The 17374-nt window shown below is 38.4% G+C and overlaps 2 protein-coding genes and 1 long non-coding RNA gene across 3 annotated transcripts; all 3 read right to left on the reverse strand.

The window, feature by feature from the left end:
- Positions 1-3481: 3481 nt before the first annotated feature.
- On the reverse strand, positions 3482-5515 carry LOC136258154 (uncharacterized). The gene is made up of 2 exons (XR_010702603.1): positions 4832-5515; positions 3482-4782 (listed from the first exon to the last, which is right to left on the reverse strand). It is a non-coding gene; the product is annotated as an uncharacterized lncRNA (long non-coding RNA).
- Positions 5516-6644: 1129 nt separating this feature from the next.
- On the reverse strand, positions 6645-8706 carry LOC136258475 (uncharacterized). The gene is made up of 5 exons (XM_066051786.1): positions 8698-8706; positions 8402-8605; positions 6981-7109; positions 6711-6932; positions 6645-6665 (listed from the first exon to the last, which is right to left on the reverse strand). The coding sequence occupies exons 1-5, from the start codon at positions 8704-8706 to the stop codon at positions 6645-6647; spliced, it is 585 nt and encodes a 194-aa protein (XP_065907858.1).
- A 966-nt stretch (positions 8707-9672) lies between these two features.
- Positions 9673-16982, reverse strand: LOC136258152 (uncharacterized). The gene is made up of 3 exons (XM_066051464.1): positions 16628-16982; positions 16266-16549; positions 9673-9807 (listed from the first exon to the last, which is right to left on the reverse strand). The coding sequence occupies exons 1-3, from the start codon at positions 16724-16726 to the stop codon at positions 9750-9752; spliced, it is 441 nt and encodes a 146-aa protein (XP_065907536.1). The 5' UTR covers positions 16727-16982; the 3' UTR covers positions 9673-9749.
- Positions 16983-17374: the final 392 nt, after the last annotated feature.

Here is a 17374-nt window from a genome sequence, read left to right on the forward strand (position 1 = left end):
GCCACACTTGACTACATACTAAGCACTTAACAACATCAACACAATGATGATCTTCTAGTCACCTACGCTGACATCTCAGTATTAATGCTGACATCTCAGTATTAATGCAGGTAGACATTTTTTCTTCAATAGAATCCCTCGATTGTAATGCCCTACCCCCTATTGACTTATCTTTATCTATTAAAACGAACAAGACAAGGATATATAAGTTTCTATGGTCACATTTTTTATCAAACTTTAGACATGACAACCCTTGTACATTTCATTTTTTATGCCCATGTAGTAGATGTTCCAACACACCACGCCCCCTTTAATGTAACTCTTTAAGTATAAGTAATGTAATTTTTATAAGTAATGTAATACGGTAAGTAAATTTTTGATTTTTAATGGCCGGTAGCCTTAAGCTAGCGGACCATCAGTACTGTACCCTAAAGATTTTATTAATTGTACATCCATTATTCTATACTTGTATGTAGTACTGTAAAGTTATAATCAATCAATCAATCAGGTGATAACAAACCTTGACAAAAGTGGCCATGTTGTAAGCGATATTTAGTGATCTGGTTACCAAGATGAGAGATCCGTATGTTTCTAGGGTAAACCCAGGAGAGGGTAGTTTAGGTCATGACATGTGATAATCAGTTTACCGTACACAGTGCATAATACCAAGAGTTCATAATACAAGTGATAGAGAGAGTGTCTAACCAGAATACATACAGGATAATCACTCAGTCAAGTAACACATTAAGCCTGGTCACAGAATGAAGCCTTACTTTATCAACACTAATAGGCACCAATCAACACTTATCTATCACCATAAGTATTAATTTGACCAAAAGGTAAATATGACTGACAGTGATTTTGTATAGGCTATATTGGAGCTGGATACTCTTTTCCTTACTTGTATTATCAAGAGTACATAATATTTATACGGGAGAGAGTGCCTAACTTGAATACATTCACCAAGTGGAGTTTAGTATTTAACTGCTGCATGTATAAGAAACATCTTGTCTACCAATCTCCAGTGAACCCTGAGTACTGATCTTAGTTACGATACCATTTGTGTACATATCAAGCTATATGTGATTGGCTACCAAAATCACGTCATGTTTGTAAAATTTTGTTATAAAAATGCATCGAAATATACTGGGTAAAAGTACACAAAACTTCATTAAAAATCATGCACATTTTAATTGGTACATAGTGAGACAAGCAAACAAGGTTTCTACACTATTTAGAGACCTGATGATAATGACAATGCGAGCATGGGCTACCTGCAAACTTAATTATCAAGGCTACAGGCAGAGGTAATTAATTGTGGGTAGCTGAACCCAGATCATCTGAGGGATTGTAAATAGCTTAGAAACTGGTTGTTAACCTGTTCCAAGTGTTTTAGAAAATTCCCTAAGTGAAGAAAATACAGAAAGAAAGAAAAGAGTGACAAACTGTGGTTGCCAGTAATGAAATTTATTCTTTATATTGCTAGTGCCACACTTAGTGTATCACTGCCAATGATGTCTGTCTTGTCCACAAAGTAAGGTTATTTCATTTTTGACTTTGCCAATTATAATTTGCTAAATTATAGTACGAGCTAGACCACAAGTTACTAACCAGTTAGTACTCCTCCACAGTTTCTACTGTATAGCTGGAATTTCAAGGGATAAAACTTTAACAAATTTTGCAAGTAATGACAGCTTCTGAAAATATAATCGTAAAATGTTTGAGGTTACATACACATAGCTATTAGCTAAGTAAAACATCTTCTAGGCTTTTGTGAATTAAAAAAAAAATGCGAAAATCATATTTTACACAATTTCATGAAAGGTTTGTCCCTCGAAAATTTCCAGCTATACAGCATTCTAGATAGTCACCTCAGACATCAAATTGAAATGCAGTAAAAAAGTTTTCTAATGAAATCTAAACACTATTGGATTTGCCTGCTAATAGAGAGTAAGAATGTCTTTATATACAGTAAAGAGAACGGACACTTGAACATGATGCAGTAAAATAATAGTTCAAGTGTACTGTTTTCACTTCTTTATTGTAATGTCTGAGTGGCCTCCTTCTTTGTGCAGAGTTATAAGTTGACGGATTTGCCTGTCCATAGTGAACACACAGAGCAAGCTTTGTAGCTTGTTTCAGTCACAAGTTTATGATCAATTAATCATCAAGTGCCTGCAGATTACTCGCCATGTAGTTGCTATACAAATCAAATTTCTTGTTGTTCTTACAAGACTAAAAGACTACTTTAGCAGTCTAGTCCTTTTTTATTATGAAAATTCAAAAATAATGTGTGAACATGGTGGCTTATCATAATTATACATGTACAAGTAATTTCACATACTAGTCTATAACTTGCAGACAATAGCTTGCTTTTTACCATTGTCATATCAGCTATTGTAAACCAGAGCAACATTTTTTACCATAGGAGCAAAGTTCATGACCTTTGTACTGCTGAAACAAAGTTCAGGCCCTTTATGTTGCAGGGGCAAAGTATTTGTGTTAATAGGAGCAAAGTACTGGTATTATTGAAACAAAGTAAGTGTGGCCTGTAGTCCATAGATTGCAACACTTTGTACTGCTGAAACAAAGTTCAAGCCCTCTGTGTTAATAGGAGCAAAGTACTGGTATTACTGAAACAAAGTAAGTATGGCATATTGCATCGCTTTATGGAAGAAGCTGAGCAACTCAATAATGATGTTTATGTTGATATGTAAACTCTTAAAGCATACAGGTGCATCACAATGATCTAAAGGTCTTACAGACAGAAATCACACAATCACTTAATACTCCCTCCTGGACTATCACATTACTCACCAACACTCAGTGAGTCAATCACAGTAGTCAGTCAGTCAGTCAGTCAGTCAGTCAGTCAGTCAGTCAGTCAGTCAGTCAGTCAGTCAGTCAGTCAGTCAGTCAGTCAGTCAGTCAGTCAGTCAGTCAGTCAGTCAGTCAGTCAGTCAGTCAGTCAGTCAGTCAGTCAGTCAGTCAGTCAGTCAGTCAGTCAGTCAGTCAGTCAGTCAGTCAGTCAGTCAGTCAGTCAGTCAGTCAGTCAGTCAGTCAGTCAGTCAGTCAGTCAGTCAGTCAGTCAGTCAGTCAGTCAGTCAGTCAGTCAGTCAGTCAGTCAGTCAGTCAGTCAGTCAGTCAGTCAGTCAGTCAGTCAGTCAGTCAGTCAGTCATTATCATATAGCCAGATATAAGGACCCACAACTGAAAGCCTGTATAGCAGGTAGTTAGGATCTAGACACTGAATAAAACCCCAAGAAAAAATCCCAGAACAGGTGGCATAACTTAACTGGTCAAGTATTGACCAATTCAAACCAGTTACAAAAGGAGTCATTTGATATGAAAATGGTCACCATACTTAACCATAGCAGCATAACTCACCATCACTCCTACCATCATCATCATGCTGGGTAGATGACACTGCTCCTTGACTCAGATGATACACCTTAGGCATCCCATTGGTCATAGTGATTGCTATCCCACTATCAGTGACAGTAACTGTGTCTGAACTATCCAATACATTGACTAGTCCTGTAAGTGATAAAATGATGAGTATAAAATATGTTTGTATGGTATTGTGTGCATGATGGCCTCTGGATTGCCAGCTTGTGCTTTTGCAGTGTGTGTATGTGTGTGAGGAGGTGTGTGTGAGTGTGTGTGCACGTGTGTGTGTGCATGTGTGTGTGGATGTGTTCTGTAGCAACAAGTACATACAATGGATGAAGCTATGTACACTGCCCACACCTTCAACCATGAGACAAGGCACAACCTCCTGCAAGGTACTACTTCTGCCTCAGTAGCTGCTCTGATTCATAACACCTAGTAGTGCATAGGTCTTGGTAGATGTGATTGTGTATACAGCAGCAGACGACTTTGCACTAGTATATCTCTGTGTGTAGTGTGAGTGTGTAGTTTGTGTTCACATGTATAATGTTGCAATATTCCATTACCACATATGAAGACGCTTCTAATCAGACCACTTATACAATGTTTTAAAACAAAGCATCATTTGTGTATGCATAATTAATCACTTCTCAAGCCAACTATTTCATGTTGAATAAATCTTGAAGCCACAGACCTCATCCTAGCCAAGCAACCAATTCACTGCCACAAAAATAATCAGTTTCCTATTCAAAAAAAAGTTAAACTTTGACTTATGTCACCACACACACCTCATGCACGCTTGAGGTAAACCAGTATTACATAACTGTCAGTACCAACCAACCAATGGAATGTCCACAAATCTTTTGAACTAGTTGTCTAGCAACCAATCACGGGTAGAATGCCTAGCAACATTTGTTAAGATCAAAGGGATCAAATCATCACAGAAACATTATGATAATAAGTGTCAACTTCATAGCATGGTGTTCTGTGAAGCTTCCCATACCATAACAATGTACTGAGGAGGAATTCTATACTGACTTTGAAATAAATACAAAGTACACAACATTCTTAGACACACAGATACAGTCTAATATAGATACCATGTCAAGATATCCAGGTCAGTTTATGTACTAAGGGATACCGTGGGACCTTAACTAAGTGTCTGGATTCTTTACAGCTTACACTGGAACCTGTTAATGTGGACACTTGAGGACATTTATAACTGGGATATCTTATTATATTCCTCATACAGCATACAAATTAAGTACGTAAATCAATTATTTAATCTATCGTGCGCACTTAGCAGTTGCAGTAAAATTGTATATGCAGTGAGTGCCCTTATCATCAAGGTATCCATTTCAACATAAATGAGTTTGCTAGCTGACTGGAAAGCTGCTTGATGGCATGTCAGTTATCACACCTGAGCTACTTTACTTCATACCTTGATAGTCTATAGCTCATTACATCATTAATAAGGTTTAACTTGCTTCCAGGATACTCTAGTTGACATAATATAGTTAGCACTGACAAAGATGTTGGCTCATCATTTAGTCATTAAAATGTATGATATTATGTGGCAGCATGTTTTGTGTGCATTGGGTTTTTGTTAATACTACAGTGCAATAGTTAACACATTGTGGTCTAGTTGGACTTCTGAAGCTAAGGTAATCTTTTAAGACGTATGTGTGTGCATGCGTGTGTATGTGGCGTGCGTGCGTGTGTGACCTGGCGGTATTACCATTCATGGCAACTGTCCATGTATTACATAGCAGGCAAATATCCCAGTGCTCATGAAGTATGGCACAGCCCCCTGCAGGTTACTAGTCCTGTCCCAGGAGGATTGCCTGCAATGACTCATAATATACCTGAGTAGAGTACAGGTGTCCCAGTACGGGTATGAGTAGCCAAAGTGTGTGTGTACGTGTGAATGCGTGTGGTAGTGTGAGATGTGTATTGTAGTTGTAGCTGGATTAAAATTATGTACAGCTTAGCACATATCCAAAGAGAGAAGACATCTCAATATCACCATAACATCACACAACTCTCCCAGACAACTACTACCAACACCATACTATCTCACCCACTACACACACAGCATAACACAAACAGATACCAGAACAGCTGAACTTACTGTCTCCACTCTTGTAAGGATGGTAAGTGATAGTTCTCTGGATAGACTGACCAGGGCCAGTATTAGTAGTACACAACAAAACCTATGAACACGTACTATTCACTGATTTATTATATTATACAACATTTAGTACCTCACACATTCAATGGACAAAACTATTGTCTACATAAACAACTCTAAATGGGCCATTGGGTTGCTAGGATACCATAGCAACTAGTCTCCTGATTAAGTCTTATTGAAACCTGATATGGTTGCTAAGCATGTTCCTTATGGTTGTTAGGAAAGATTTGAAAAGATTTTCCATATGTGATAGACAGCCAATTAAGTTAATAGACTCGTAACATATTTAACATTGTCACCACTGTTACGACCACTCCTGTATGTTTGATGTGAAATACGTTATGATGTCAGTATTGTTAGTAGGCAACACAATTTGCTGAGTTCAGCAGAATCCCGTCCATTCCAGACAACTTGGGATCTTGTATATGTGCACTACAAACAATGAGCTATTGTTTTAGAAATCTGATATGTGGATATACGTACAATAAGACAAATACTTTTTAAAATCATGTGATCCAGTTTTGCCACCTCTATTAGTTATGAAGACGTGACACCAGAAGGCTGTGGTTGCGGAATGTAGTGTACTTTACTTGTCAGAACAATTACATGCACAGGTGCTTTCAGGAGCACGTATTCATGACTGGAATAAAGTTGCTATTGCTAAGGGTATAAATCTAATCATTAATACCAGAGATTTTTTGAATACTTATTATTTCAGATTTGTGTTCAATGTCAAGTAAATCCAAAATGCACACGGACAAGTGTCCTGATTATCATGGTGTCCACATTTCAGGATGCGAAGGTATAAAAGCTGTACATGGAATACATACACCGTAATAACGTGCACTGGAATTTATGTTTGAAAGTAAATAGCCCTTTTCATGTCACCATTAGCTAATGGAACTCTCTCTATAAGGATGGGCTGGTAAGTTAGTTGGCTTGTTAAGATTTTTACCGTTCTTCTCACTTCTCACACAAACATAGCCAATACTGAAAACCAAGCAGTGAGCTTCTGCTGCGTACTTTATGCAGTTTTGAAAAAGATAGTTTTAATTGTCTGGTTTCAATACGCCATAAGACCAAGCTGTCCAAAATGTACAACAAAACATGATTATGTGTTTGCACACACCTCTCCTCTTGAAAACGAGAAGAACTGATCGTCAACGTATCTCTCTACCTGGTCTCTTCCATACATGGAACTTCCCATCTGCTGTCTAAAGTGCGTACAATTTGAGATGAATTTATAGACGACATGATTAGTGTTGTAATTAGGCCACAGTGATGCGCGGTTATCAGGGTCGTTCCCTCCATTGAAACCTTGTTCTGTGCCGTAGTAAATAATTGGAATTCCCTGTAATATTTATAAATACAACACAGGATAAGAAGTACAAAATATTACCTCAGCAAAGATAATGTAAGCTAGGGCATTGTACAGTAGTGTGTACTGAGAGTTGCCATTGAGAAATCGCGGGTTGTCATGGTTGTCAATGAAGTTACCGAGAATGGAAACATCTGGGAATTTGCTTCGCTATAGAGACAGACCAAAATGAGCCAGTGAATACACTCCTACATAATAGCTGCAAAGTGATACGAATTTCAAACAAGGTAAAACAACATTGAATTACAACCTAACAAGGTTGTAGGTTGGTATCCCTTAGCAACAGTTAAAAAGTTTTCTTAACATGATTAATATGATTACAACAAATATTAATTTCATAGCACAAACAGCATAAAATATAAAATACTTTTAACATAGAGTAAAACTCTCATAGATTCTGAAGGCCTATGAAATTAGAAGTTTGAAGCCATGCTACCCAGGCTGGGGAATACCTACTGGTCTCAAATTGTAATAAATTCCTACAAGAATCAGTTGCTAGCCAACTGAGTAGAGAAATGCCAAGAAGCTACGAGTTTCACAGCTGCTAGGAATGGCATCACGGAAATAATATCACAACTACATGTCTGCATTTTACAGCACTCAAGTTTGAAAGATGAGCTCTATTCTAGACATGCTGGGTCCTGTCAAGGTCTCCTAATTTCAGGGGTCTAAAATGTCTGTACGCTACTACAAATAGAATTACGGACAAGCATCGTGATTATCAAAGTGTCCCCATAATTCAGGACGCCCTACTATTTGATGTAGTTCATACAACACCAACCTGTATGACTACAAAGAAATGTTCTACAATAGGGTGTACTACTTATAACCCACTTACGGACTATTACAGTACAGAGTAAAAATGGGTTACATCTGGTTTCATCCTTGGGTGTGGCAAACATTTCAGAGAGTTTTAATGGTTTCCTTCACCAACCCAAGGCAGTTCTATGACAATAAAGACAGACATCCAGTTTCTACATACTAGTACTACTACTACACAAGAGAAAGAACCCTCATAACTCAGTCAAGTGGTGAAGCCATACAAATACAGATCGTGTTACAGTCAGCTGAAGTAGCAGTATACCCTATGGCAATAGTAGTGATTGTAAGAGTCAAGTTACCACTACACCCATACTTTACACTGAGTCACTGACTGGTATTTTATACAGTCAACTACAGATTTCTCCTACTGGAATTTCTCTATTTTGGTAAATTTGGAACCAATCTCTTGTAACAGAATCTGCTAACAAACCTATTGATGTACACAGACTACAATGGTATCTCACCAAAATAAATACTTAGGGATTCCACATTTCAAGGTGTTGGGATCTTACGCGACAATTCAATGCAAACAAATACGTTTTGGTTGTCAAGATATCCTCAATATTTCAGGATATCTTTTTTTATAATAGTGGTCTTAGTGCATCATCTACCCACCCTACCTCACTAGTTACTCCATCGTGGATGGCTCTCATCGACTGCTGTTTCTGGAAGGCGGTCTGTAACTTGTAGTACATTGGGTAGTTAAGGAGAGCATCCAGTGAGCCCTGGTACCCTGCCACATAGTCTACATCTCCATTGAACACTTCACCAATTGTGAACACATTGGCTGATTGCTTGTACTGACTCCAGAACCACTTGGGTACCTGTTGTGAAAATATAAAATCTTATATTACATACAGCAACTATTGAACGGTAGCAATGGAGAGTGAAATGACCCAGCTCACCACCCCATCACAGTGACCATGTTGCCTATACAGGTGGTCATATTAATGAGGTCATGAAGTACACCTTAGCTATGTTTGAGACCTACTTGACCTGGTCACTATATTGAGGTGGTCTTATTACTGAGGTTATGAAGTACAGCAGTTAAAACCTATTAAACTTATGGACTAATTTATGTGTACTTGTCTTCAAGGTTTCCTTGTAATGATATGTGTACAGTTTACAGGGTTACTGATAAATATTTTATATTACAGCAACTCTAAGACTATATACATCTGTGGATGTATCAACATTGAAATTTAATAAGAAACTAATTGGTATGTAATTGATCTTGTTGAAGCCTAATTAGAATAATGAATAAGTAGCTAAAATGATTTTTTTTTTTTTAAACTTGTTTATATGTTCTCTGTTTTTAAGACACAATAGTTACATAAATATCGAAGAAAGGAAAGCTAAAAGGATGATGCACTTTATTACTATATCCTGTTGTCAAGGTATGTGTGCATGCGTGCGTGCGTGTTTGTGTGCGCACGCGTGTATGTGTGCGCGCGTGTGTATGTGTGTGCGTGCGTGTCCCATCGATGGGCACTTGGTGTTTACTGGGGAAGAAAATGCCCAAATATCCTTATCTTGCTTAGCAGTGTTGAGGTTGTAGTGGAACTTTGGGTTCCGCAACCTCTCCGTGAGACCTGACCAGTCCTCCTGTGGGTTACTTGCCCTGCCCCAGGAGCACAAGGCTCAAGTTCCTGAGTGGTGCACAGGCATCCCAGGCCCAGTGTTGGTTTGCTAGGTAACTGTGTTTCGTATGGCTGCCATAGGATTTGATTTGTGTGTCTGTTGGGCCAAAGTAACAGTATTGTAGTGTGTATTATGTGTTAACATGGTGCAGTCTGTGTATGTAGTAAATACCAATGTACAGGGTATGAAAATATTTATGGATTTTGTACACACACATACGCACGCACGCATGCACACACAGACATACCTCAGGGACAGTATCCACTCTCAGCCCATCCAATTGATACTTACTGACAGTAGAGGACACCCAACTTCTCAAGGTATTGCTCACAAAAGAGTTAGACTGATCCAGGTCTGGTAGGTTAGCCAGTCTACACACCTCCACCTACAGACAGTACAGGGTAAACACACTAGAAATACCACAAATACATGGAAATATGGTACTGCGTATATACATGTAGCTATGTATGTACTATGTACATTTTGAGACCATGGACAAGTGTCCTTGTATGAGCATTAACACAATGAGTACAAATTAAAGTTTTCAAGATGTCCTTATACAAGTGATCTAAATTTGAGTACACTAATATGAATACGACCAAGAACAAGTGTCTTGGTTATCAAGCTAGGCACACATCAGCCTTAGTGCATACACTGTACGTAAGCCTCAGGCTAGCTGTTCTCTGAACTGCTCTTAAAAGTCCAGCATATTGAACTGGTTTGCATGCTAAGCAAACAACAGTAGCATTACAATACACTTTGCTAACCTAATAACTCTGTGTGTGTGTGTGTGTGTGTGTGTGTGTGTGTGTGTGTGTGTGTGTGTGTGTGTGTGTGTGTGTGTGTGTGTGTGTGTGTGTGTGTGTGCGTGCGTGCGTTGTGTGGAATATATATTGTCAAGACATGGAGCATGTGAGACTAGAATGATTCACAGTTTACAGAATGGCAGTAATCCAAAAAACTGAATAATTATCTGGTACCACTAAAACCACAAGCTGTAGTATGTCACAAAGAAGCTGCATGAGCAGTGTTTATGATTAATTCATCATTTCCAAACTCTTTTAAGCCTTTCAACTAACTGCTGTTTAATAAACCTCACTATGACAGTAGGCAGTCAAATAGACAAACAAAATTGTCATCAAAGAAGATTTATACTACTTCAAATTACACCCCACCGAAATAACCTGCGTAATTCACGTGTGTGAATCATGAAGCAATCCAGTGGCATTAGAAATAATACAGTATATGAATCAATGAATGTACAGTTGAGAACACTTACATAATTCACACGCTTAGTTAAAGTCTCAAAGTATCCCTTAGTACATAACTGGCCTGGTTGGTCACAAGGCGTCCACCTTACACTGGTAATTTTGTCATGTATAATAATACCCTACACCACATGACAGAGGTTAGTTCCACTTTACACACAGAGGCCACCTACAATTTGTCACTGGAAATTGTACTGTTAAGGCATCTCTTAATTGATTAAGGAAACATATTTAAGGCTGCAGTACAACTGAGTTACTCTCAGACCATCAACTACATAATTATTTCAGAGGTCTCTGAATCTATTTCTTCAGTCAAAATTATATTGCACTATGAGCCTTATCCGCAATTACATCATAACACAAAAATGGCGAAAAGAGTAGGGGTACTTTGTACACAGAGCCATTGGAAGGGATAACATTTTGAGCTGTTCTCCACGAAGCCGGTGAAAATTCTGGTAAGACTAGTTAACTATATTCCTATGTAGGGGGCACGCATTTTCGTGCTTCTCGAAAAGTCCTAGGTCTGCCTTTTGAAAACAAAACCAGCCTAGCAATTTTTGAAAAGTACGAAAATGCGTGCCCCTACATGGGAAGATTATAAATAAGTCTCACCAAAGTTTTCTTTACGTGGAATATCTCGAAACGTTATCCTTTTCAATGCTCTCCGTACAAAGTACCCCCACTCTTTTCGCCATTTTTGCGTTATGACATAATTGCAGATAAGGCTCATTACTACAGAATTACTGTAACAGGTGCATGAGTTTCCAACAAGTCTAGTGTGTACGTTCATGTACTACCAAGGGTCCCTTACAGTACTTCCTAATATTACGAACTCTTGGTACTAGATATACAGCTATTTTGCACTGTTACTCAGTAAAAATCTCTTCGCCACTGCTGCCTGTTCATGTTTTACTAACGAGTCCCTATTTGCAACACAAGTTTCATTGTTTATGTACATGTACGTGTGTTGCTGCATTTTATATCATCATATTTTTGCACTTAAAAGCCTACACCTGAATGTAATCGTAAGTTATTCACGTTTAGCTAATTTAGCTTGTACAAATTGATTTCTTAACTCTTCCTGGTGTCATGTGATGTGCTTAACATTGATATACTGAGCAGGCTCCTTTAAAACTGCATGAAGAGAATAAGAGAGTGTTTTTAAAATATATATTGCAAGTGTGCAAATTATACAGGATTTGCCAAGGCAGTCACATGACTAGTACACACCGCAACGATTAACTCCCCTTTAAGTGCTGAAATATCGGAACATGTAACACGAGCTACAAACTAGCTTTACAGGGGGTGTACAATAGCACGTATGCATTGAGGGATGCATATAAATAAGAACAGTTGAAGAGAACTGAGTGGTGCAGGGATCCAGCCCTTACATTGTAACAGGGTGTCCCCAGTTCATATTAAGGACGTTATCAGGGACACTTTAGGGCTTACATGTTTGATCATTGGTTAATGTTGTGTGACATGAAGTTGACCTTTGCAATGAAGCTTGTATTGACCACTAACAATTTTCAGTAATGTTACTGTATGGATGCTAACACCTACACTAATCCTTGTAGGCATGACTGCAATTGTAAGACTGTAACATAGGTAATTCCCCTATGGATATATATATTTTACTTACAGTTTAGCATCCAATTCTTCAATGTGTACTTTACCACTTCCAAACTTAGCTAAGGTGTACTTCATAACCTCATTGATAAGACCACCGCATTATAGTGATCGTGGTACTGCAAACAGGCACCAAATATAATTAAGGTGCCTTATTAATAAAATTATAGCGGCCATGTCAGGTACATCACGCACAAACATAACAAAAGTCACACATATGGAAAGTGAATCCAGCATGGTACTTTAGACATTTGCCTAATTTGCGTTAATATTGTTTTACAGAACGTCTAGACACTGTGTACTTAGAGTCCTTGCTACAGGGATGCATACAGACTTCCTGAGTCCCTAGATACAGGGTGTATAGGTAAGGTGCAATATTTCATGGCCTTATTATTGTGAACATCAAACACACATATACTTCACAACCTCATGTTTGGCTCCAGAAGTGACCCTACAGTTACTACTGAGGCATCACTGCACTGCTCATTTCATTCCAGCACATACCAAATCGTACAGTATTTCACAATGGAGCGTGAGACACGAATTCCTTTTTTTTTTTGAAGTGGATCACAACTACATTTGGCTAATATAGCATACTGTATGCTGGCTTGTAGCCTCGTGCCTTTGTTTTAACAATTATAATCGTTGTTTTGTGTCTCACCCAAATTTGGACAATACTATAAAAAGTACATTCTTCTCATGTGACTCACTTATAACCAATTTCAGCTCCATCAGCCATCACATGCACATTACTACTACAGTAGAAAATATCGTATACAGCTGTACTATTGTAGAGCTGTATTTGGTATTGTGCTGATGTGGTCCTTCATGTGACAGGTTGGGGGGATAGTAGTATGGTCAGCTGCCTACTACTATGTTTTTTACTGACTTGTGTGTATCTTAGCAACCAGTGTGTGTGTGTGTGTGTGTGTGTGTGTGTGTGTGTGTGTGTGTGTGTGTGTGTATGTGTGTGTGTGTGTGTGCTGGTTCAAGCACTAAGAGTAGACACAGTCTTCCTGACAAATACACACACTCAGCAATAGGGGTGAGATGGTAAAACAAACACACAGTACATTTGAGGCACACGTATAAGTATTGTTTACTCCACACCAATCACATTTCACAGACCACACCAAGTAATCCTGCTCAATTGAATTGGGCTGTGTCCCAGAGGAGATACAACATATAGTGCTGCTTACTTTAATATCATGTTACTATTCGGAATTTTATGTGAGTCTCAATAGTTGTAATACAACAATGGGGCTCACTAGAGCTCAGTAGCTCTTCAGATAACACTTCACGTAAGCTTCAAGAAAATTTGTTTTGAGAGAGTCCCTTTTAAGTGTGAGAAACAAATGACTTTCCACCATTTCGGAGAGACCCTTACAAAACACAAAGTATACAACTGTAGTTTCAAAGTGAAGTGCTATCTCCACTGAGCACCAGTGAACCACACTGCTTGCTGGCTTTGTACTGGGACTATTGAGAATCACATGACAGTAATTTGCTATTAAAGCAAGTGAAGTGTAATATATGTCCTATCTTCTCTAGCTGTTCCCTAACTATAAGCACAAAGGCTCTGCATGGATACAATGCACACATTTTACAGTGCAAAAATACCAATAGAAAAATTGATCATGGACACAAGTACAAATTTTTAACATATCACGCATGGAAATAAGCTCAAAATGTCATGAAAAAAGATTTAATAGAAACTACAGTTGCATTACATACATGTGTAAGTATGTATCCTCTACTATTTCACACAATCTGTCCTTCTATTGTGGGTCGTAGTACGTGTTTGTGAATCGGTTATAGTCTCATGAGTCATTGATCTTGAATGGAGACACAAAGTCCCCTTACATGCTTACATGGCACATTTTATTTACTGATCCACAGTGTCAACACATGCACTACACAAACATATACACTACTTGTTATACACATGTATTGTTCATGGAGTATGACATACATGAACACACTATACAGTGCAACATAAAACAAGCATACAAGCAAGGTGATCATAAAGACGCAGCAACAAAAACACACATGCATGTACGCACATATAGAAAAATGTTTTCGGCTGCCTACATGGACACAATTATCCAGCTACCTATGCACTACTCAGGCGCTATGGGTCAGTACTGGCAAATCCATAGGACTAGTACGGACTATACCACGTCTCATAGACAAAAGCGTGGGCACAGATTCCACCTGTTGTGTGATATGTAGACACACACACGCACTCACTACACACACTACGATGGACAAACCTGGTTTTGGTTAGAGAAATCCTTGATGAGACAATAAGGGTGATAGTGTGATTGCTGGTTGAAGGGATTGAAGAAGGTGAAATTACTCCAGTCTCCTTGTCTCTGATTACCCATGTGATTACCAACACTATAAATTGAACATTATTTACTGTACATACAAATCCACAATGAAAACTTTAGTGGGCGAAAAGGTTGGATGCATGTTGCCAAGTCAAAATACTAATTCTTTTTTGTATTATGAACTCTTGGTACTATGTACTCAATACACATGTACACACTATACTATAGGGTATAGGATACTATAGGGTATCACTGGTATATTGCAATTTAGAGTTGCATTCGTGTGGGAGAAAATTTCTCCGCACAGATTTTCAACATGTTCACATCCTTCACAACAAGCCTGAAAACCCCAGTGGGTCTTCCAAGAAGGGTAAATAGGTTATAACAAATTAAGCTATAGTTGCAAAATAATATTTACATCACAGATCTTGTGTAGGCAAATGTAACCCACACAAGAGGGCCTGAAATAAACTTTAACACAGTCCATTGGCTACTTGTACAAGCACCATTTCATCACTTTATCTACTTCCTGCAAATAAAAAAGAACAACAAAGATGTCATAGATAGTATCCTCTTGTCATTGAAACTTGTTTCCTGAAACACGACAGTGGGTTTCCTTATTTCCTTGTATTACATGAGATTCCTGGAAACTGCTAATGGGCAGGACAAACTGATTACATCACCCATAGTTGTATGTACAAATATCAAAACTGAAAATTAAGCTTTTTAATAAAAAAGCTTACAAAAGTTGTGGTAAAATGATTTCAGCATATCAGTCAGATAAACTAGGTCAAAGGCCAGGGTAGTGGTACTTTATTTGGTCACACAAACAGCCCAAGACACAAGTGTTACATAATATTTAACATGACACACATGTGCTAAACAGTTTGTACAATGTGGTTAGTGTAATAGTGCAACATGCTGAATAGTGAATGTCCACCTGCTTGTGCAATGTTGGAGGCTTACTTGTTCAGCAAATCTTACATGAAATTCAGAATGTGTGAATGTTTGTTGTATGCAATCTGTATAATTTTACATGCATGTTATTAGTCTGGCGATTTTAGGTGCCTATAAGCGCCTTGAAAAATAGGATCTGGTATGTCTAGCATATAAGGACTTATCAAAAACTGGTGTGTCCAATCAAATCACTAATTTAATACATTGTGGCCGCACGACATAAGTAAATAACTAGGACTACTAGGGTTGAACCAAAACCTGTGTGAATTCCTTTTGTGTCAAGGTGAATGAACAAGGGACAATACATTTGTACTAGACGCAAGTAGAAATATCGCCTCCACAGCCTTAACTATCAATCGCCCATAGATAGTGACTCATTCAAAAGCATCACAGTCATGATTTGCTATTCTTGATCTATTAATATGGCTGTTAATGTGAGCCGCAGTGTCGTTATACGTTCCTGAGCACAAGTCCTGAATGATAGACAGACCAGACCCTATTTTTCGGGACACTTAAAGGTACCTAAAATAGGTCAGCGCCAGACTAACATGTTGTTTTGTATGCATGCCTGTGTGTGCGTAGGTCAATTTCCACAAATGCGGTGTACGGTATGTGTTCAGTGTGTACATATTACACAACACAAAGACACAACTTACACATCCAACATCACCCAGATATCTCGTTTGTGACACTCATTAATAAGCTCCTTCAAATCATCTTCACTACCAAAGTATGGATTAACCTTTGTAATATCCATAGCCCAGTAACCATGGTAACCACCAGGGGTGTTCACTGGAATGGGTGATATCCATATAGCATTGGCCCCAAGCCCCTGTATGTAGTCTAGGTTGTTAGTGATGCCTTTAAATGTCCCTCCACAATAAGTGTGCAGGTCTGAACAACCAGAAGAGCTGCCACTAGCAAATCTGTCCGTTAACAACTAGAAAAAAAATATTTTTTCAGTAACAAAGTAAAAAGGTTAATCATTTTTCCTTTCAAGGTCATGCAGCTAACTTACCTGGTAAATTATTCTACTTTTCCACTCATTGGCAGTCTTAGAGTGGACTGAAGTACACAACAGGGAGGATAAGGCGAACACGAAGAGACACCTCTGCATTGCGTCTTCCCACTCTGCTAATACAAGCGCGCCGAGATTAATTTACTGATCTGTGGTTCAGTTCACGTTCCGCTTTACTCCGGTCCCTTTGGGTGCTGGTTAGTGAAAATCCTTGAGAAATCCATGCAGATGTGTTCAAAACAGTGGAACATGGACTGAAGCGAATTATCAGCTATTGTGTACGTACTGACATTTGTCATGAAGCTACGCTACAATAGGTCTCAGATTAGGTGCCCTTCACTGATTAGGCGCCCTTCACTATTCCCTGACACGTGACATCATGAACTGTAAGCTAATAGATAGAATACCCTATGCTTAGACCCAAAAGAGCAGCTAGCTTGTAATAGGAATTGTGTAATTCTATCTAAATTCAGTGTTTATTGGTCAAGTTATGGATGAAAGTCATGAAATACTGAGTTACTACATAGCCCATAGGTAGATGCATACATATTTTTCAAGTCATGGTCTCAATGATAATGAATGCTTGAATGTTTAAGGTAGTTAATAGTTGTGCTCCCAAAGTTGCAGGGCTCACCAATGCTCTCTGAGCCTCGGACTACAAAATCAATTCATATGTAGCATCTCCATGGTAACTAGTGGAAAACTCGAAAAACCTTTAAACTAGTTATCACCATTCACAGATTAAAA

Source organism: Dysidea avara, chromosome 6 (assembly GCF_963678975.1).
Source record: "Dysidea avara chromosome 6, odDysAvar1.4, whole genome shotgun sequence".
Taxonomy (NCBI): domain Eukaryota; kingdom Metazoa; phylum Porifera; class Demospongiae; order Dictyoceratida; family Dysideidae; genus Dysidea; species Dysidea avara.